Consider the following 21,554-nt stretch of genomic DNA (forward strand, 5'->3'; position numbering starts at 1 on the left):
AAGATGATGGTAAATTTGATGGGTGGGTATGAGCAATGTGTTCATTTTAGAATCCCAAATCAGTTGAAGATACCCTACTCTTTCTTATCCACGTGGTGACTGGGAATAATAACAGTATTTAACTAATTGAGTTATTTGGATTTATTGAGATAATTCATGTAAAGCAATGAGCACAGCACTTGATGTATAGCAATGGGCTCAATAATTAATTACAGTAACAGGTCCCAGTTATTGAGCATCTACTATGTGACAGTCTGTTTTGAGTGCTTTATATGAATCATTTGAGCAACCTGCCCAAAGTCAGGAAGCTTTAATGTAGCAGAAGGGTGATTTGAATCCAAGTATGTTCCTAATCTCTGCATCATCCTGCCACTTCCATAAATGTGTTTATTTTTTCGCATTATACCAAGACACATTTCTCATGTGATGCAGTGCTGCTTAGTTATATTTCACAATTTGTATGGAAATACAAAAAACCTCAAATAGCCAAAGTAATCTTGAGAAAGAAGAATGGAACTGGAGGAATCAACCTGCCTGACTTCAGACTATACTACAAAGCCACAGTCATCAAGACAGTATGGTACTGGCACCAAGACAGAAATATAGATCAATGGAACAGAATAGAAAGCCCAGAGATAAATCCACAAACCTATGGACACCTTATCTTCGACAAAGGAGGCAAGAATATACAATGGAAAAAAGACAACCTCTTTAACAAGTGGTGCTGGGAAAACTGGTCAACCACTTGTAAAAGAATGAAACTAGAACACTTTCTAACACCATACACAAAAATATATTTCAATTCATTTTTAAGGGCCAAATATCCTCCTTTGTTCACTCAATCATAGTGGTCACACAATCATTCAAAGAATCATGAATTGCTCACTCAATTCAGGCAGGATTCTCTTGGTATAAGTAATTATCAAAGAAGAGGGAGGAATTAGAAGAAGCAGGCAACTGATGCTCATTTTGTGTGTCACAATGGGAGATGGCCTGAAAATAAGGGAAGAAACTTCATGGAGGTGTCAGTGCAACTGATTTAGCTGGCTTAGAGTATTTTCCAGGCTCTGGTCAAATTCTCTGGGAAGACTAGCCTCATTCTCCACCAATCATATAATGCAGACTGCCCTTGCTATGAAGAAAAAAAGCCACTTTCTTAATGTTTATACGGTATAAGCCCAATGCAATGAAGTTGATCTTGGTTGCATTCTCCTTCCTACCTCTGCCATCAAACCTGAGTGGGACTTTCCACTCTTATGGTACTTTCCTTAAGGCTAGCACCAGATGTAGCTGTGCCTCTAAAATACTATCTGATCATGATCTCTGGAGTCAGACCTGATTTGGGTTGGCTGGGTTGGCTATTTCCTGCTGTCATCTACTAAGCCCTCTGTCCTCAATTTCACATTGTACAATGGAGGTAATGGCATCTACCCATAGGGTTTACATGAGGATGCAGTGAAAGAATTCATCTGTCAAATACTGATTATCCTAAAAATATTAGCTACTATCAGCTAAATTTCATTTTAATTGATTTAAAGCTTCGCAAAGACTGAAGAAAGCTTTTATTACCCATACCACCTTGTATAGTACCTTGACCATAAAGCTAACAAGTGAATAAATGATGAATAATTGGAAATAGCTGAAATGAAGTTTAGTTTTTGACCAGGCTAACTAACTGAGACTCTAAGAGTAGGATCTAGAGAAAGTTCTTCCACTTCTCCCACCTCACCCCATTTAATATCATCCCCAACTTGGAATCAAAAAGGCACAGATACACATAACTAGAATCCTTTTGTTCCCTGCCCCCTACCTCAGTTCATCAAAGGGCAGCCTCATCTCTCATTTTGGAAGGAAACATTGTTTTCCTTCCAAAAGCCATACTGCCGAAAATGAAGCAGAAATGGGTTCATTCCTGCCAGTAACTGATGATTTTGAACAAACAGCACTTTAGGGATATGCCCTGAAGTGAAGAGTAAGAGTGTCTCTAATTAAGTGTGCTCCTTTTTCTGGGGATAGGCCAAGGAACCCTAGTGGCAGCAGAGCCTGAGCGACTCCCCAAAGTTTCTTTGTTGATGCTTCTTTTAAGCAGAAACCCAGACCTGCCTCTCACCCTCCTCATTAACTTCTTAAAAGTACTTCATGTAAAGCTTTGGTAAATAATCATAACAGCATCCCCTTTTTTTCACCACTACCTTATGCTCATCCTTCCCTTCCACCCACCCCCAGGGGAGGGGGACAGAACGTTCCTTCATCTAAAGTCACATCAAGCCAGAAAGGATAAGCCATCTTTAAAAAGTCACAGTGAAATGTTGGTTACTTTTCCCTGTGGAGTTTGTATGTTAATGAAGGAAAGCATGTTTGTATCAAGTGCTTAGTGTATATTTGGCCACTGTCAGTGACAGCTGTCAGCCCGAATGGCCTTTGATGCTTTGGGACATCAGGCAATTTACTTATTCCTCCCAGGTCTCCACTTCTTCATCTCTATGGTGAGAATAAAAATCTTTATCTTCTTCAGAGTGGTTTGGAAGGTGGGGCAGTCATTGTACTTAGTTAGCCTGTGTTTGGCAAATTATGTACTCCATGAGCCTAAGTATCATTCACAAATATTATTGTACCTAATTGCCACAACACCCCCCAAGAGAGGTATATTGGCTCCATTTTGAAGACCAGCAGACTGAGGTTTAAGGAAGTTGAAGTCCCTTGAATGGGGTAAAAGTTCTGGAGTCTGTGCCCAGGTCCCTTCTTTATATTGATTACTCTGCGTGGATGCGTGGTCTTTTTAGTTGTGTCCAACTCTGTGCAACCATCTGGAAACTAGCCTGCCAGGCTCCTCTGTCCATGGGATTCTCCAGGCAAGAAAACTGGAATGGGTTTCCATGCCCTCCTCCTGGGGATCTTCACAATCCAGGGCTTCAACCCACATCTCCTATGTCTCCCTCATTGGCAGACATGTTTATTACCAGTAGCGCCACCTGATTACTCTAGTATTTCTCTTTGAAAAGAGAAGGCCAGGCACTACTGAAAGAAAAGACATTGCATTAATGTTTTAATTTGAGTCCAAGCCACGACTCAAAGTTAAGAGTTATTGACCAAGCCACTTTTCCCATTTAGACTTCAGTGTCCTTCCAGCTGCAATCAAAGGATGGGAGTGGAAGCCATCCCAGGGTCTTCTCACCCTCCATACCAATGGTGTACAGGTATTTTGGACAGAGAGACCTTCTCTGATGCCTTCCTTGTATTGCTTTCCTCAGTCACATCATCAGGAAATGCAAATGTTACTGAGAAAAGAACACAGCCAAGACATTTGAATGTGCAGGCTTACGGCTCCCCTTAAGGAGAGATACCAGGAACACCACGCTGTAGTAGCATTGAGAGGGAGCGTGCAGAAACCTTGCAAGGATCCCCAGGTGGACTTTGCTGTCTAGATAATAGGGAGTGGGGCTTTGGAAGATCAGTGAGAGAGCAGGTGGCTTTTAGGGAAGGTGAGAGTGTTATCTACAGTATTCATTCAAAAGTTAGTCATTGCCTCTTATGAGGGCTTCCCAGGTGGATCTAGTGGTAGAGAATCTGCCTGCCAATGCAGGAGATGTAAGAGACATGGCTTTGATTCCTGGGTTGGGAAGATCCCTGGAGGAGGGCATGGTAACCCACTCCAGTATTCTTGCCTGGAGAATCCCATGAACAGAAGAACCTGGCGGCCTACAGTCCATAGGGTCATGAAGAATCAGACACAACTGAAGTGACTTAGCACACATGCATCTTCTTATGTGCCAGGCACTATGCTAAGTTCAAGGGATATCCCAGTGAACAAGATGGATAAAAATCTCTGCCTTCATAGATAGGAGGTTGTATCCTAACAGGAGGAGATATTCTATAAATAGGTAGACAGATATACCTATCAAGTGGTGATGATGCTTTGGAGGAAAAGAGCACTTGTTCAAGGAGTAGTGATTCCAGGGGATGTTGTGGTTAACAAAGGCCTCTCTGTCTTGGGGCTTAAAAGCTAAGACCTAAAATAAGTCGCTTATTCACAGAGCATTCTGGGAATAAGCATTATCAGAGGGAACAGCAAGGGCAAAGTCCTGAGCTTATGAGCCAAATAGTCTGTGGTAAATATCTGCACTTTATCCTTTCCCCCTGGGGCCGGGGGTGGTGGTTTAGTCACTAAGTCGTGTCTAACTCTTTTGTAACCCCAAGGACTATTACCCACCAGGCTCCTCTGTCCATGGGATTTCCCTGGCAAGACTACTGGAGTGGGTTGCCATTTCCTTCTCCAGGGGATCTTCCCAACCCAGGGATCCAGGCAGTCTGCAGGCAGACTCCTACATTGCAGGTGAATTCTTTACTGACTGAGCTACAAGAGAATCTTCCAAACATCTGCACTGGGAAGAACAATTCAGGTCCAAAGGAACCCATCACTATAATACCCAGACCTAGTGGACAGATCCTTATTCTAGCACTTTTCACTAGCATAGTACCTATACACAGTTCTCAGTCCAGGAACATCAATTTTATTTTATTTTCATAAAATTATATATATATTTAAATGTGCAATATGGATAATATTTTGATATACACAGTGCAATGATTACTGCAGTCAAGCTAATTAACATACATGTCTCCTTACACAGTTACCCTGTTTTTGTCATGAGAGCACCAGAAATCTAATGTCTTAGCAAATTTCAAGTATACAATATAGTATTAGTAACTATAGTCATCATGCTATGCATTAAATATCTGGAATTTATTCATCCTACATAACTGCAACTTCATATGCTTTGACCAACATCTGCCCCACCTCCCCACCCCTGGTAACTACAATTAGCTTCTGCAAATTCAGCTTTCTTAGATTCCACATTTAAGTGAGATCATGCAGTATTTGTGTTTTTTCTAGCTTATTTTTCTTAATATAATGTCCTTTAGGTTCATCCATGTTGTCACAAGTGTCAGGATTACCTTCTTTTTCAAGGCAGAATAATATTCGCGCGTGTGTGTGTGTGTATCACAATTTCTTTATCCATTTATCCACTGACAGGCACTTAGGTTATTTCCATATCTTGGCTGTTGTGAGTAATGAACATGTAAGTGCGGGAAACTTTTCAAAGTACTGAGTTCATTTACTTCAAATATATACACTCAGTTTATATTTCTAAATTAGGTGATAACTATTTTTAATTTTTGAACAACCTTCATAATGTTTCCCCAATGACGGTACCAATTTACAGTGCAAAAAATTACCCTTTCTCCTTATCCTTGCTAATATTTATCTTTTATTTTTTGATAATAGCTATCCTAACAGGTGTGAAGTGGTATCTCATTAAGGTTTTGACTTGCATTTCCCTCATGATTAATGATGTTGAGCACCTATTCATAACCTGCTGGCCACTTGTATGTCATGTTGGAAAAGTGTCTATTCAAGACCTATGCACATTTTTAAATCAAGTTATTTGCCTTTTTCTGCTATTGAGTTTCATGAGTCCCTCATATATTTTGGATATTAACCCCTTATTAGATATATATTTTAAATTATATTTTTAAAAGGTGAACATTTATAGCTCACAAATCAACAGAGTGACATTTCCACCCAGAATTAGATATATAGTTTGCAAATATTTTTTGCATTCCACAAGTTGTCTTTTTATTTTGTTGACTTCTTTTTTACTACCCAGAAGCTTTTTAAATTGATGTAGTTACATTTATTTATTTTTGCTTTTATTGCCAAGACATCAATTTTAATTGTTAACATAAAAAAGTAATCACTGAATTTTATTTATAGGGCAAATTGAAGGGCACTACAGGGTTCCCCAGGGCAGAAAAACCCCATCTGGAGACCACAGGTTATGTGTGTTTAAGTAAGTAATAATAATCCTGTGAATGAGCAGGAAAGAAGCATCATGGATTCAGTTAAATACTAGTTTGAAAACTTCTCATGTTGCAAAGTTATGGGGATTAATGGATTAGTAAGAATGCCACAAAACAGTTTAGGAGGATCATTTTGGGTGTAACATTCATTCCTAGGCTGATAAGTACTTGTCCCAATGTTTGGCTTTTTAATTCATTTAAAGCTGGAATAATGAGAAGAAATAATGGACTTTGAGTTGAACAAATCAGAATTTGAATCTTGGTCCCATCACTCAACAGCAGAATGACCTTGAGCCTGTTATTTAAATTCTAGTTGGTGCAGTGTTCCTCTGTAAATTTCGTCTGATTATATCTGTTTTCAGAGTGACTAAGAAGGAAAAGCAAAACACATAAAGCATCTGGTATGTGGTAATTACATAATTAGTGGTGACTATTGTTATCCAACAAGTACCTATACTGCACATCAATGAAATATGATGTGCCCTCCATGGAGGCATGTGGGGAGCTTAAAGATAACAAAGACATGATTTATGCCTTCTAGAAACTTACCCTTAATTTGTGAAGATGTTCACCCAAGTGGCTATAATATAACATACTGTAAGAGAGAGAGAAAAAAAAGTACTATAAAAACACGAAAAGAGGAAGAGAGTTCTTTCAGTTCTGCTTGGAGAAGTTTCATGGAAGAGTTTTAGGAGCCTGACAGGCAGAGTTGGTGTGGAAAGGATTTTCCAAATACATGCATTTTTTTTTTTTTTTTAAACAAAGCCTTGATGATGGAGAAGCACAGAATGAGTTTGGAGGAAGGAAGCTGAGCTGGCAGGTAGAGTGGATGGACAGAAGGCCAATGAGGTACAATCCTCAAGCTGGTACTAGAGCATGTAGAGACCAAGATGGTGCTCCAAGGATCACAGACTTTATTCAGTAGGCAGATGGGGAGCCATGGGAGGTTTGGAGCTTCCCATGTAGCTCAGCAGTAAAAAACTCACCTGCCAATGAAGGAGACATAATGAGATGCAAGTTTGATTCCTGAGTCCCAAAGATTCCCTGAGGAAGGGAATAGGCAACTGACTCCAGTCTTCTTACCTGGAGAATCCCATGAACAGAGAGAAGCCTGACAGGCTACTACTGATCATGGGCTCTCAAAGAGTCAGGCCCAATGAAGTGACTTAGCACACACACATATGATAAGATGAGAGTTGTATCTCAGGGTAATTGCCCTGCCAGCTCTGCGTGGTATGCATAAGTATAGAGAGACTTGTGATAAAAACAAGAGCTAGTAGTGACTGAGCTCTTACTCTGTCCTAACACTATTACTCATTAATTCCCTCAAGGGTCCAATGAACTAAGTGCTATTACCATGCCCCCTTTTACAGATGAGGATATTAAGGCATGGAGATGTTAAATAACTTACCCAAGATCACACAGCTAGTAAGGGGTCAGACCTGAATACAGAAAGTCAGGCTCTGGAGTCCCTTCTCCAAATCATTTTGCTCTATTTCTTCAAAAGCTACCCTGCCCTGCCTTTGCCTGATGTTTCTTCTTCCTTCTTGCTCCTAAGTTTGCTCATCTCTGAAAGAGGAGACTTGAATTGTGTTTATGAGACACTTTCTAACTCATTTTTTTTTAATTCTGTATTTTAATGTGGGCTTGATCTATTTGGTCAGTAATCGGGTAGACACAAACACGAAATGGCTGTGTAAGTTAGAGACAGAGACTCCAAACAAATTTTGTTTCTGATTGACTGTTCTTAAACTTTCTCTGGCTCAAGATTTACTCAAATCAATTAAAAACATACAGACAAGCATAGAAGGTACACAATGAAAAAAATAAACATAACTATATATTTTGGTTTATTGAGTGGAAATGAGCTAATGCATAAGGTAACTCTAAACTCTAGGATTTACAAATATTAAGAATACTTACTAGTTTATCATACCCATGCTTTGAAACGACGTGATGATTACCACTCAAACCAGAATATTAGTTCACAGTGACTCACACAGAGCCCCAGGATAAGGCAACTCGCTGAAAGAATAAAGTCAGTATTTCAGGAGAGTCCCTTAAGCCTCATTTCTCTCCGCGCTCAGCTAGTTGGGACAAAATACACACTTCGCTTTTCCTGACTAGTAAACAGGCTTTCTGAAGCAGCTGAATCTAAGCTGTCACTTCGCCTCTCGGCATTTTCAGATTGTTCTTATTTCAAATTCGATGCTCTGGTCCCTGTCTGCAGCGCGGGAGTCCAGCCCCTGGTTAGTTTCCGTTTCCAAGGCAACTGACCAGCCCAACAAAGCCACTGGCGGCAGCGGCGGCGCGGGGCGCGCTGGTCCCGGGGCTGCGGAGCCATCACTGCCGGGCGTTCTGTTTTCTGGGGACCTTCCTGGTAACCTCCCGGGTCTTCGATTGATCTGCGCCTTACTCCATGCGTGGCTGTCTTTCTGTGTAAGAGTGATAAAGAGAAAGCCGATAATTCCGACAGGCCCGACTTTATTCGGCTGCCACTTCTGGCCTCTGCTACAGTAGACAGGATGAATGCATTTTCTCTCATTCACGCCCTCTCTCCATCTCGTCGTCTCCTTGCGCTCTCTCTCCCTCTCTCTCTCCCTCTCTCTCTAGCTCTCCTCCTCCCCTTCTCTGGCAGTAGCCTTCTTAATGTAGTTTAATGGCTTTACAAAGAGAGCCAGGCAGAGGAGCACTTCCCAGTAGCTGTGGTCGGACCATGACCTAGCTGACCATGAACTTGGAAGGGCTTGAGATGATAGCAGTTCTCATCGTCATTGTGCTTTTTGTTAAAGTATTGGAACAGTTTGGGCTGATTGAAGCAGGTTTAGAAGGTAAGGGAGTGCTTTTTAGTGACTTCTAAAAATTCTCTGTTTTGCAATAAAATTTTCTTGAGGGAGCATAAGAGGCACCTGGGATGAGATCAGAGAAATGTTACTCCGGGGTGGACTTGAGGAGAGGTGGGTTTTTCAGGGTAGGAAAGATGAATAAAATAAACTTTTTTGGTAAGTTTCAGTAACGTTTTCAGAGCAAAAGAACGTTAAAACTAAGAGAAACACTTTGGGTCCGAATGTTAGCACTTAAACTGAGATAAAATGTTTATAATCGGTATATCTGCTTGTATTGAGAACATTTAGTCCATATTGATGTTATTTCACTTTATCTAATATCCCCTTTTATTGTATAAGCAAATTTTATCTGGATATATTGTGTGGTCCACTTGTTTCTTGCTGTGTAAATGCATTCATCAAATGGAGATGGTTATACATTGATTATAATTTCTTACGGTTTAAGATTGGAGCCTAAGAATGACAAGGTTTTTATAAGGTTGTCTCAAGCAGTATTTATAACATTACCTATTTTCCATCCCAACGGAGACTCTAAGGGGCAGAGTCCCCAACTGACAGAGTTTAACATAGATTCCAAAGAGCCAATTGTTTTTCAAGTGTTGCTGTTTACGTTCATCAGATGCTCACTCCCCTATTTTCCTTAACAATCAACTCGTTTCTTTAAAAAACTAAGGTGTGTATTTGCCTGTATCTTGTCCTTAATTTGATGTTTCTTTGAGAATCTGAGTAAATTCAGATTATTATTTGCTCACTGTGCAGAACACACATAGTTTTTTGCATACAGCCAGTTATTATTTCTATAAAGTTGTCAGAGCAATTTTTAAAAGCATCCCTAGGTGATGGTTGACGTATTTGTGCTTGATATGCATTTTGCTTCAAATTTTAAACTTGAATAAAAAATGCAGATATTTGTAAATATATTTACATTCACAACTGATCTGGTCCCCCAGAGAATGACTGCCATGTGTGACATAAATAAAGCTGCCTTTACAAACAGCAAAGGTCAAATTATAGGAAGTGTGTCACTCTGATGTAGGTTATAGAAGCCTACATCTGTAACTGCTTGGAGGGGGGAGATGGTATAAAGTAGGGATTGTTAAAGTGATTTTAAAGTTTACGGAATGCTTTTTGAAAGCCCTCTCTGGTGGCAATATTTACCATGTGAAGAAGAAGATAAAACTGTAAAATCTGGAAGTAGTAACTGCTGTTTAAAATTGACTTTACCTAATGCATTGTTGTGACACCAATAACTTGGTTTGGCTTCTCTGCCTTTGAGTGTGTGTTATTTTCCTGGCAAATGTGATTGGGACCTCCCATTTTAATGCCCTGGTTTTTATTCTCTCTGAGACTGACAGTTCCTCAGAGTAGTGCCAGTATTTCTAGCTCTGTTGAGGGACTTTCGTTTTTACCTGATTTCATGGATGATTTGTGGTCATTCTTAAAACACTTTTTTTTGAGAGCTGTTACTCGGCATTTTGTGATGATACCTCTCTAGAACTGCCTTTGTTTCAGAGTACAAACCAAATGATAACATGGATTTCCTTCCTCTAAGGACTGCTACCCTTTATGAAACTATTTCCCTATTCTTTGTTATATTTCAAACTGTACTAATTTGTATGAACAGTTTCAATCTTGTATTTTATAGTTTACAATATCAGTATTTTCCAGGCCAACATTGTACTAATACTGTGGAGAGACTGTGCTTTCTCATAAACTTTAACATAAGTCCATATCTTAATTCCAGGTTTTAGAAAGTATTTTGAGATAGTAAAATGTTAATGACCATATCAAGGAAGATTATACTTAATATGTATAAGCTGACCAAGCAAGAGAGCAGTAGTGATTTCCATTGTGAAGTTTAAGACTTATCTCCAAAGTCAAAGCTAGAGTCAGAAAACCTTCAAAACGGTATTGAAGTTGGCCGCATAGTTTGCTTACTGGAGATACAGAACAAATAAACACATGAATATGCTATATTTCATTGTATATAGTTTGAATATGTAGCTCCAAATGTGCACACTTTAAAGTTACAACCTAGCTTTAGTGAATAAAAAAGATCAACAGCATTTAAAATAGTATCTTCATAGATTTTTCTAAAGCTGTTTTCAAAGCAAACACTGATGCTCATTTCATTTTCAAATAAGAGTTCTCTTTCTCCCCATCATTTTACATATCTAAGCCGGGGATAATGATTCCTTCACCTTTCTTGTCTGTCTGCTCAAGTGACCTAGTAAAGAAATTTGAGTATTAGATAGAAAAATTTGAACCTTGCTTAAACTCCTATGAGGATGATTTTGAAATTTCTTTTTCCCTAAGCAATTAAACCTTTTCATCGAAGCTTACAGATGTTTTATAGTGTAGTCATCATCCAGAATGTAGTTTTTTGTATTATTGTATGTGCAGTATGCAGTATGTTCTCAAGGGCATGTACAGTACTGTGTTTGCCTAATGTAGTAATCTTGCCCTAAGTATGTATAGAAAAAAAATGTACTTCAAAATAAATTGATAACATTAAAATCTGAAATATTTGTATTTGCTTATCTTTGAGTACTTTGAGCTCCCTTTCTTCACACAAGCCTGTAGAATGGGTGTCCTGGGTCCTTCTCTTCCAGTCTATGGATGATATGCAGAAACACATATACACATAGATTCATGGCAAGTGCTAAATTGTCTCAACCTTGTATGACTCTTTGTGACCCTATGGACTGTAGCCCGCTGGGCTCCTCTGTCCTTGGAATTCTCCAAGCAAGAATACTGGAGTGGGTTGCCATTTCCTAATGCAGGGGATCTTCCTGACCCCGGGATTGAACCCATGTCACTTTCATCTCCTGCATGGCCTGTATTTACAAACAAAAAAGTTGCATTTAGCAGGTAACGTTCTTTGGCAAGAGAAAATGAAACAGTAGTAGGACTACAGGCTCATACTTCCCCTTTGCAACTCCATTGCTTTCTAAACTTGGGTAAGCCACTTTACCTCTTCAGTTGTCTAAAATGAAAAAATTGGACTTGATAATCTTCATGGAAATTTCCATTTCAAAAGTTCTATAAGTCTATCAGGTAATTCAAATTTGATCTTTTATATAGCATGTATTCTTTCTTATGAAATGGGTATTAATGTCCTGCTTTGGGACAGTGCTGCTACTAGGCTCATCTTTCCTTCTCTTCCTTAGTGGGCTAATTCATCATACCTCAAGGGAGATTTTCATTGCATTTCAGGAGAAGAGAGAAATGTCCTTCCCTGTAGCTCTAGAATTTGACATTTGGGGCTGCTATTTTAGGCATCCTTGTGATAGAGTTTCTCAAAACTTATATGGGTTTGCAACAACAGATAAACACATCATGTTATAATTTATTAATGTTTCATAGTCCAGTTCTTTTCTTTTCTTTCCTTTTCATTTTTTGCAATTCAAAGTTCAGTGTTTCTTTTTTTAAAAAAAGAAATATTAATACCAGGTCAATATGCAAGCATAGTGTTGGAAAGAATCAGACATGACTGAAGCAACTAAGCATGAGCAGGGTGCGTGCAAATAATATTTTTACCTTGAGCAAAGTTTTGAGGATAACACACACAGCCAGAGTTTTGAATTCACAGGTTCTCTCTACATAGGAATTCGGAAAGCTCAAGAGTTATGCTGGTCTGGAATATTCCTAAAACCTCACAAGAGTAAATTACCTGTTTTCCAGCTATAAAAATGAAAGTGGTTTTCTGTTAACAGGTTCCAAGGAGAAACTGAATCAAAATTTCAATGGCAAAGCTATGTCATTATTTCTGTATGCAACACTGGGTTGTGAAAATATTGACTTTTCACACAAATATGTATTAAACCATGCTGAAGTAGTTACTGAATTAAGAAAGAATCATCCTTCTTCCTACTACGAACCTTGATACAAGGCAAAATTTTACAAAAGCACAATAACACACATGACTTGAAATCTTTTATTTATAATTCCGTTCATAAAAAGACAAAAAAGAAACCAACTGCTAAGCCCTTTGTAGAATATGCACTAGGATTTCTTTCATGTTGATGGTGCTCACTTTGTTTAGCAGATATCTATGATACTGTAATCGGACAAGGCAAGGGCAGCCCACTCCAGTACTCTTGCCTGGAAAATCCCATGAATGGAGGAGCCTGGTAGGCTGCAGTCCATTGGGTCACTAAGAGTCGGGCACGACGGAGTAACTTCACTTTCACTCATTGGAGAAGGAAATGGCAACCCACTCCAGTGTTCTTGCCTGGAGAATCCCAGGGACGGGGGAGCCTGGTGGGCTGCAGTCTATGGGGTCGCACAGAGTTGGACACAACTGAAGCGACTTAGCAGAAGCAGCAGCAGCAGCAGCATGATACCGTAATACAGCTTTCCCATGAGATCTAAACAAGGCTTTAGCCATATACTCAAAGATAAATTTTCAGAACCCAACTTCTTAATTTTCCTGTGTTGTTGATAGAAGTGTGGGTTTGCTGGGTCTGTCAATAAATTGGGCCAGTTTTCCAAACTCTACTGACTTTGTGACCATTCTGTGATCTTTAATGAGGACTCGATAGGGAGGGAGCTATAATTTCTATCTCAAATAGCTTAATGGAAATTTACAAAGCAGACTCTTTTAAAATTCTCCTAGCATTTTTGCTCCTCCGAATGCAATGGAATGTTAAAGCTGTGTGTATTTGGACTATCAGAAAGGTCTTTCTAAACTGGAATGTTTAAGAAAGAGAAAATCATTTATAGAGATATTAGAAAGCTTAAATTTTTTTTTTACAATATCTAGGAGTGGAATAAAGAGAATACTTAGACAATTTGATCTTATTTAGGATCTTTTATAGTTAATATTTCAAGAACATTAATGTCTACAAAGGGACTATTGGAAGAAGAGATTTAGTATGTTCAGAGATTTACTCAGAGGATATAGAATTATTTTGCTTGGATTCTAATCACTGCTTCACCTCTTAATAGTCATTGGATTCTGGGCTATTACTTTAGCTCTGTAATCCATATTTTATCCATACAATGAAATAATGATAAATAATATTAATATCTTGCTTTATTAAGGGTTACCAAAATTCAAGGCCGGCCTGTGTTGGACATAATATACTATTAAGCTGTGTACTAAAGCGTTCTATAGTATAGTATAGAAGCAGTATCACTATTAGTATACTAATAATCTTATTTAATCCTCACACTAGTCCTGAGGTAGGTAATAGTCTTATTTAATCTTCACCCTGGTCCTGTTCTCAGTTTAAAGATGAAAAAATAGAGCTTCAGAGACTAAATAACAGCTCAAGGTTACTCAGCCAGTAGGTCATAAAGCTGGAATTCAAACTTAAGCCATCAGGTTCTATATCCTATTCTATAGTTTTAATCTCCCAGACATTACAGAATGATGCAATGGCAAATATTTGGTGAAGAGGAGAAAGTGTTAAGTCAAGTATCCACTAACTCTTCCTATAAGACTTTTTTGAACACATTCTCTATGTGAGACACTCTCAATCACTAACATTGTTTAATAATCAAAAATGTTTGTACTGACCTGCTGTCTATACTATTCTAAGTACAGCAGAGAGAAGAGTATAAATCCTCTACCTTATAAACTAGGCAAAATGTTTTACTGTAAGTGAATTTGCATTAAATTTCAGTCAAATCAAAGAAAGGTTCAGGTGAACTCTGGGATAAAAATTAAGAAAGTAGATATATGTGTTCATCCTCAGACAGAGACCGGTTTCTGTCTAGTTTGTCTGAGGGTGACAGGTGGAAATTCTGGAAATAGATGGGACAGAGGAGGGCTGATGAGGGAGAAAACTCTGTATCGGATGTTATAGTACAGAGATGAGACTCTGAATCCAAGAAGGGCTTTTTTTGTTGTTTTGTTTTTATAAAGGGGTCTAAGAACTGTTTGGAGCATAGACAAAGGTAGTAAGATGATCCACACTAGAATTTTGGATCGAGTGCATCTAGCATTGATTTCTAGTGTAGCACAAGCTTCAGTGAGGTTTTAGGCTTGAAAAGATGGTCATCAATGAAAATACATACTCTAGCCTTTATCAGAAGGTATAAAGCATGAAGGAACCCAAATAGTTCTAGCTATGGGGATCAGAGTTCAAGGGAAAGAAGAAAGCTTAACTGAGTTGAGAATTCACTGTTGGACAAACAGGGTGAGAGGAGTATTACATATACTATGCCCTGAATTATCTTATCAACCAATTGAGACTGTAGGTGTTATTTCTGTTTTGCAGATGGAAAAAAATGGAGATTCAGAGTGATTAGTAATTTGCTCAAGGTCACAGGGGAATAAGGAAGGAACCTGGATTAGTTCCAATACCTTCATAGTGGCACTGATCCAAATGACATTCACAATGACTATAGAAGATAAACATTCAGAAATGAGATAAAGTGTACACAGATAAATAAAGGCCATAACATAAAGTAAATCTCCTTACAACATTGCCTAAAAATAGTTCCTTTTTAAACATTTGACTTTTATTTTTTGTTTTACTTCTACTCCTTTGTAGAGGCATTCTACGTAAAATCACAGCTATGATAATGAACAAAAAGAAAATGAGGAAGAGGGAAAAAGGAGGAAAGATGCATGTCTAAATCACATAATTGAAGCTCTGATTTATCAAGGCTTCATAAAATGGGAAATCCTTTAGAAATTACCAATTCCAAATCAATCATTTCATAGTTGAACAAACTGAGTCCCAGAAAGAGAAGTACTTACTGAATGACTTGATCTTGACAGACTCTTCTCTGCAGAGAAAAAATCTAATTTATTGTGCTCAGACAATAAACTTAAAACATAATCTAAGTTCTGCAAAATATTTATCTAAATTATAGCACTCCTTAATTATTTTGCTGCTGGACCAATAACTCTAAAGTTCAAGGATTCTAAGATGTAGATGATAAGATTTGTTTACAAAATATCCTCAGGCTGAGGGACTTGTCCATAAACTGAGATAATTTCCACCTTGATGACTTGTCTGCATGTTAGTGGTAAAGAGTCATTACCCCCTGACAGTCATTCAGTGGTGCCAATGGATGGATATTTGGAAGGTCCAGGATTAGTAGCCAGCAGATACATTTACAAATCACGAGCGTATTTATCCTAATTGTTCATCACACTGATTATTAAAAGCAAGAAGCACCTTGTTCATTGCTTGTACCATCTCACAGAGGCCTACCTTGACCTCTCTGAAATTTACCCCCACTGTCCAGGCTGTTGGAAGCAATTATTTGAAAAGCATTGAACATCATCAAGATGAATCTCATTGCTAAAAATACACCAATTGTATGGATCAGTTCTTACAGAGAGGACACAGCATATAGATGTGAAGAACACCCTCTAAGCCAAAGTAAATGGACAACAATCAAATCCCGTGTGTAATATGTATTAGTTGTATGACTCTGGATAAGCACCCCGGTCTTCTGTGCCTCAGTTTCTTTATATCTTAAATAGGAATAATCCTAGTACCCGCCACCCTCGTTTGTTGTACAGATTGAAATGAGTTAGTATTTGTGTGTGCTTAGAGCCAGCTCTAGAATATTATAAATGACTTCTGTGTTTTGCCATTATGGTTAGGCACCATCATCTTTCTTTCTTAAAAAGGAGGCCGCCACTCAATTTCTGAAATCAAAACTGAATTTATTGCTTGCTAAGCAAGTGGGAAGTGAGCTTGTAGGATACAGTTGTTCAGAGGAAAACACTGCTAATGTTTTATGGAATTTGAGGCTCTCCAAAAAGTGGTTACTCTTAGTGGGAAGTTGTCATTGAGCAGTTGGGTTGGGTTTAAAACTGGTTCTATGGCTACTTGTTACTATATTCGAAAAATGATCATTCATTTCCCTTTGTGAAACTACAGTACAGGAACTTTTTACTTTCACAGTCAACAACATTGAGGATTATTTGTTGACCACCTCCCAAATATTGGCCACTGTTCTAGACACTGGAGATTCAGACTTAAGGGAAGAAACAAAACCTTTGCTCTTGCAAGCTGATATGCTAAATTTTGAGATGAAAATACTACAAATGCCACAGAAATGTATGGGAGACAGGTAGTTATAGTACCATTCTTTCATTCACTAAATATGTATCTCCACTATGTTTCACACATAGTTCTAGGCACAGTAATGAGTGCAGTTCAAGTCCTTGTGGAATTTACATCCTATCAGGGAAGCAAGACAAAAAGATATAGTAACAAAGGAGTATATAATCTGATATTTAATAGAGGCAGGCACAAAATACAACAAGAGGAGAGAATCAGGGATATTATAATAGAGTGATCAGAAAAGGCCTTTCTGAAGAAGTGACTTCTGCCAATACTTTTAAGAAATGAGTGTATATAACATTGTAGAGTCTGGAACAAGAGAATTCCAAGTAAAGTGATAAGCAAGTACAAGGGCCTTTGCTTGAAAGTTTGTTTCTTGTGTCCAACGAATAGAGGGAGGCTGGTGGAAGTGGAGCAGAGTGAGCTGGAAGGGTGATGGTAATAGTGGAGCGATGGTCAAGGGCACACCTTCCAAGATCATCGCCACAACTTTGGGTTTTGTTCTTCGTATACTGGAAAGCCACTGAAAGATTAGACTAGGAAGTCTCTTTTAATTGTTTAGTCACTAAGTTGTGTCTGACTCTTTGCAACCCCATGGACTACAGCTGACCAGTTTCCTCTATCTGTGAGATTTCCTAGGTAAGAATACTGGAGTGAGTTGCCATTTCCTTCTCTAGGGGACCTTCCCGACTCAGGGGTCAAACCCACGTCTCCTGCATTGGCAGGGGGATTCTCCGCTGGAAGTCTCTATGAATCCCCTATTCCAGGTTCTTTTATAGGCTCTGATATTGTTTTTCACACCATGTCTGCCTGCCCCAGTCTCAGCAAGGGCAGACATATCTTTGCTTTGCCCTGGACAACCACCAGGACCGTGACTCATTACCTTTTGCCAGACCTCTCTCACATGGAAGAACTCCCTCTACTTCCCATGACCCATCTTTAGCATGTGTTTAGGCCTCAATATTAACTTCCTTTTGCTAAGCTAGATCTACCATTCTACTAGCCCATGCGGGTTAGTAGGTAAGCAGGTCTAGTCTTCATTTCTCCTTACTAGGCTACTTCAAGATCCTAGGATACAAAGGCTGCTCTTAATTGTATCTATAGGAACAATGTAAATTGTCTTAGTAAGACTTTACTAGAGAAGATATTTTAAAAATTTAATGATATTTCCTGAGCACCTGCTGTAGTCAGAGTATTAAGACAGTGGAGGCAAAAAAAAGCAAATTTTAGAAAAAGGAAAGCTGTGTTGTTATCCTTTGAGTAAATCCTCCTCCCCCACGTATTAACTCCAAAGATAAATATTCAAATTGGGCATGTTCCAAGTTGAGATGAGAATAATAGACCAGATATTTGTACTAATAACATTATTTTGGAGCTAACAAGAAATAAAGAGACTGTAGTCCCACCCCCTCATTTTATGACAAAATTGAAGCCCAGGAAGGTTAATTGACTTGTTAAAATTTATAAAACTAATGATAGCAGTAGACACCATAATAAGTGCACCATCTATGACAGTGTGATAAATTACATTAAGAGTGAGAAGCTAATAATTTTACATTTTTCTAATTTTTACAGAACCCTGTAAGAATAATTTTATTAGCCACAGCTGTAGGAATTCTGGCTCTTTATTTACTTAATATATTATGAGTATCTTTTTTATATTGCTATTTTCTAGTGTTTTGGCTTATGCTCAGGAAGATAGGGGGTAGGGGGAAGTCTCTGGTGCACAGGCAGAAACAAAGCTCATGAAAAAACTGATGAAGTATGCCAAAATCTGACCCACAGTGGTGAAGACACACGGTCAAATACCAAAAAAGGCTTGTGCTTAGGCATTGTGGCATCAAATGAATACGGGAGTAGGGCCTCAAGCAAGGAGGGCCCAGAGCTGGTGAGCAAGAAGGTGCCATGACTTGCTAGTAACACCAGAACACCTGAATAAGAAATGTGTTGAGTCTATGCCAGGCACCGCGGTCAGCATTGTCTATATGCATTAGACTTGTTGACGATTTTTATGAACCAGTTATATAACTGACGATTAAAGAAATGAGAAAGTATATGCTCTGGAAGTCTCAGTCACTTGGATCATGTACATAGAGGTGGTCTAGCTGGGATGAAAATCCATACCATTGACATTGAAACCATCATGTTCCCATCCTATCTGCTTCTCAAGTAGGGCTGAGTCATGGTCAGGTTTATTTATTTGAGGTAAATGAAGGTTAAGCTGCAGACTCCCTCAAGAGTGTGGACCTCCTCCCGTTTCCTTTCAAAATAAATGTTAACTCCCACACCAAATCTTGTATAGGTGTTTTTTTCCCTCTTTAAAAAAAAAACAAAACAAAACAGGTTCTTATATTCCAAATCAGGCTTCCCAGGTGGCTCTTGTGGTAAAGAACCCATCTGCCAATGCAGGAGACACAAGAGACGAGGGTTCAATCATTGGGTCAGGAAGATCCCATGGAGGAGGGCGTGGCAACCCCTCGAGTATTCTTGCCTGGAGAATCCCATGGACTGAGGAGCCTGGCAGGTTACAGTTCACGGGGTTGACACGACTGAAACGACTTAGCACATATTCCAAATTATATAAGATTCAGGCCTGACTTAACCAAGATCTGCTCCTACTGTGAACTTAGATAATCTTGTGTTTTTTGGTATTGTAAAGTCTATGGCTGGGGACACAGAAATCAAGGTCTATCTTCCAAGACAGAAAGCTGGATACAAAATTCCCGTTAGGGGTCCCCATTTGTTTTTGTTGTTCAGTCACTCAGTCGTGTCCAACTCTTTGTGATCCCGTGGACTGCAGCATGCCAGGCTTCCCTGTCCTTCGTCACCTCCTGGAGTATTCTCAAACTCATGTCCATTGAGTCAGTGATGCCATCCAACCATCTCATCCTCTGTTTTCCCCTTCTCTCCTGCCATCAATCTTTCCCAGCATCAGGGTCTTTTCTAATGAGCTGGCTCTTCGCATCAGGTGGCCAAAGTATTGGAGCTTCAGCTTTAGCATCAGTCCTTCCAATGAATATTGAGGGTTTATTTCCTTTTGGATTGACTGGTTTGATCTCCTTGCAGTCCAAAGGACTCTCAAGAGTCTTCTCCAGCACCACAGTTCAAAAGCATCAGTTCTTCAGTGCCTGGTATTCTTTACAGCCCAGCTCTCACATCTGTATATGACTACTGGAATAAATGTGGCCATTTATTGTACATACAGTGTAAAATCCAGGTAGGACAAAGACTGAGAAAGGGAGGCATGGGTGAATATAAACAATGAATTTATTATTTATTTATAATTTGTTTTATTGGTGATTACCTATTATAGCTGTATGCTATAGATTTGGAGTGCCACCATAGAAATCTTCATGTTTACCTTTTCCCTAGTCTTCATCTAGGACAGACGGACCTTTCCATGTTCATGGGTATTCATTCATTCATACATACTTTCATTTAATCTATACTTAACCAAAGTTTTACTGTATGCTGTTCTAGGGGCTAGGGATACAACAAGGACAAAAACACTGAGGTCCCTGCTGTTAAGAGGAGTTGGCCTTGGTTGCAGTGGAGACTTTCCTTCCCTGTATTATAAGCTACAGATGGCAGAGGATACCAACATAAATGTTGGTACATTTACCATTTGCTTTCTTCTTCTGTTACTGTGAAATGGAGTGAGGTGAAAAGCATTTGTGAAGTAGGGAGTAATGGATGTTTTAAAGAGAGAAAGTACAGTCTAATCTTTTTAGAATTTGGGGGAGTGAGTTTACTGAGCAAATGTGAGGCCATTGCTAGGCACTGCTTTAGTGCCCATTTGAGGTCTGGGATCATCATTTTAAAAGAAGACTCTCCCTGACTGGGATAAAGTAAGCACTTTCTTAGGTACGCTACTGCTAGATCATTCTTTCCAGAAATATTCAAAGAGAAGGGCAAAATTGGGTAGCAAGTTGGAAGAATGAGAAAAGTAGCTGGGAAATATTAGAGAGGATATGGTTAATACAACCTCCAAATATGCAAAAACAGATATAATGGCTCAGACTATACAGGTCCAACTACAGAAAATTTGATATGAAACTAGGTGGGGATTATGTCCTCTAGCTGTGTGATGAGGCATGGATTAGTGATTGAAATTTTTATTTCTCAATTCTGTATCTAGTAGTTATTAATCTATATCTAGTAGTTACTAATCAATTCCTAGCAGTTACTAATCAATACTTAGTAGCTACTAATCTGTGCCCTATCTTCAAAACTGTGTGTTCAAGGACTATTTAAATCAATGAGGTAAGCAATTTTGTATGTCTCTCCACATGTACAAACTTGTGTACAAATATGTATTTGTGTAATCATACACTAGACTCATGAGGGCACACACTTAGATATATCACACGCACACAGTCTCCGACAACATAAACGATGAACTTCATCAGTTAATTTGATAAACTGTCTGTTTAAAGAACCTGATTCTTAATTCTTTTGCATCAAGATCTATGAAGATTCTTTGGGAGGTGAACTTATAATTAACCATGTATATAAGAACAAAGGCACAGTGCAAAAGAGCACTGGAGAGAGAATGAAATTTGACTGTGGATTGAAGAGGAATGCACTATATGTCTGGATTAAAACCATCCTGACTGCAATCTGTACTCTAACTAGCTGTGTGATCTCAGGAAAATTATTTAAGCTTCCTGATCCTCTATGTATTCTATAAAATTCTCTACTGCATCTAGCTCACAGAATACTGTCTGAAAGCAAAACATTTTTAATGGACATAAAGTGCTTGGGATGACTCGTTCTGGCCGCTAGTAAGTGTCCAAGTATGTGTTCTTAT

At 38.8% G+C, this 21,554-nt stretch overlaps 1 protein-coding gene across 4 annotated transcripts in view; it reads left to right on the forward strand.

Moving 5' to 3' along the window:
* Nucleotides 1-21,554, forward strand: part of KCNIP4 (potassium voltage-gated channel interacting protein 4) — a 1,241,727-nt gene that overhangs the window by 691,298 nt on the left and 528,875 nt on the right. The window contains exon 1 of one of the 4 annotated variants that reach the window (XM_043438748.1): nucleotides 8,555-8,693. The exons of the other annotated variants lie outside the window; for them this stretch is intronic. Within the exon in view, the coding sequence (XP_043294683.1) occupies nucleotides 8,594-8,693 (100 nt within the window). The 5' untranslated portion in view covers nucleotides 8,555-8,593. Of the gene's footprint in view, nucleotides 1-8,554; nucleotides 8,694-21,554 lie in introns of those variants that run through there. 4 annotated transcript variants of the gene reach the window in all.

Source organism: Cervus canadensis, chromosome 19 (genome assembly GCF_019320065.1).
Source record: "Cervus canadensis isolate Bull #8, Minnesota chromosome 19, ASM1932006v1, whole genome shotgun sequence".
Lineage (NCBI taxonomy): Eukaryota > Metazoa > Chordata > Mammalia > Artiodactyla > Cervidae > Cervus > Cervus canadensis.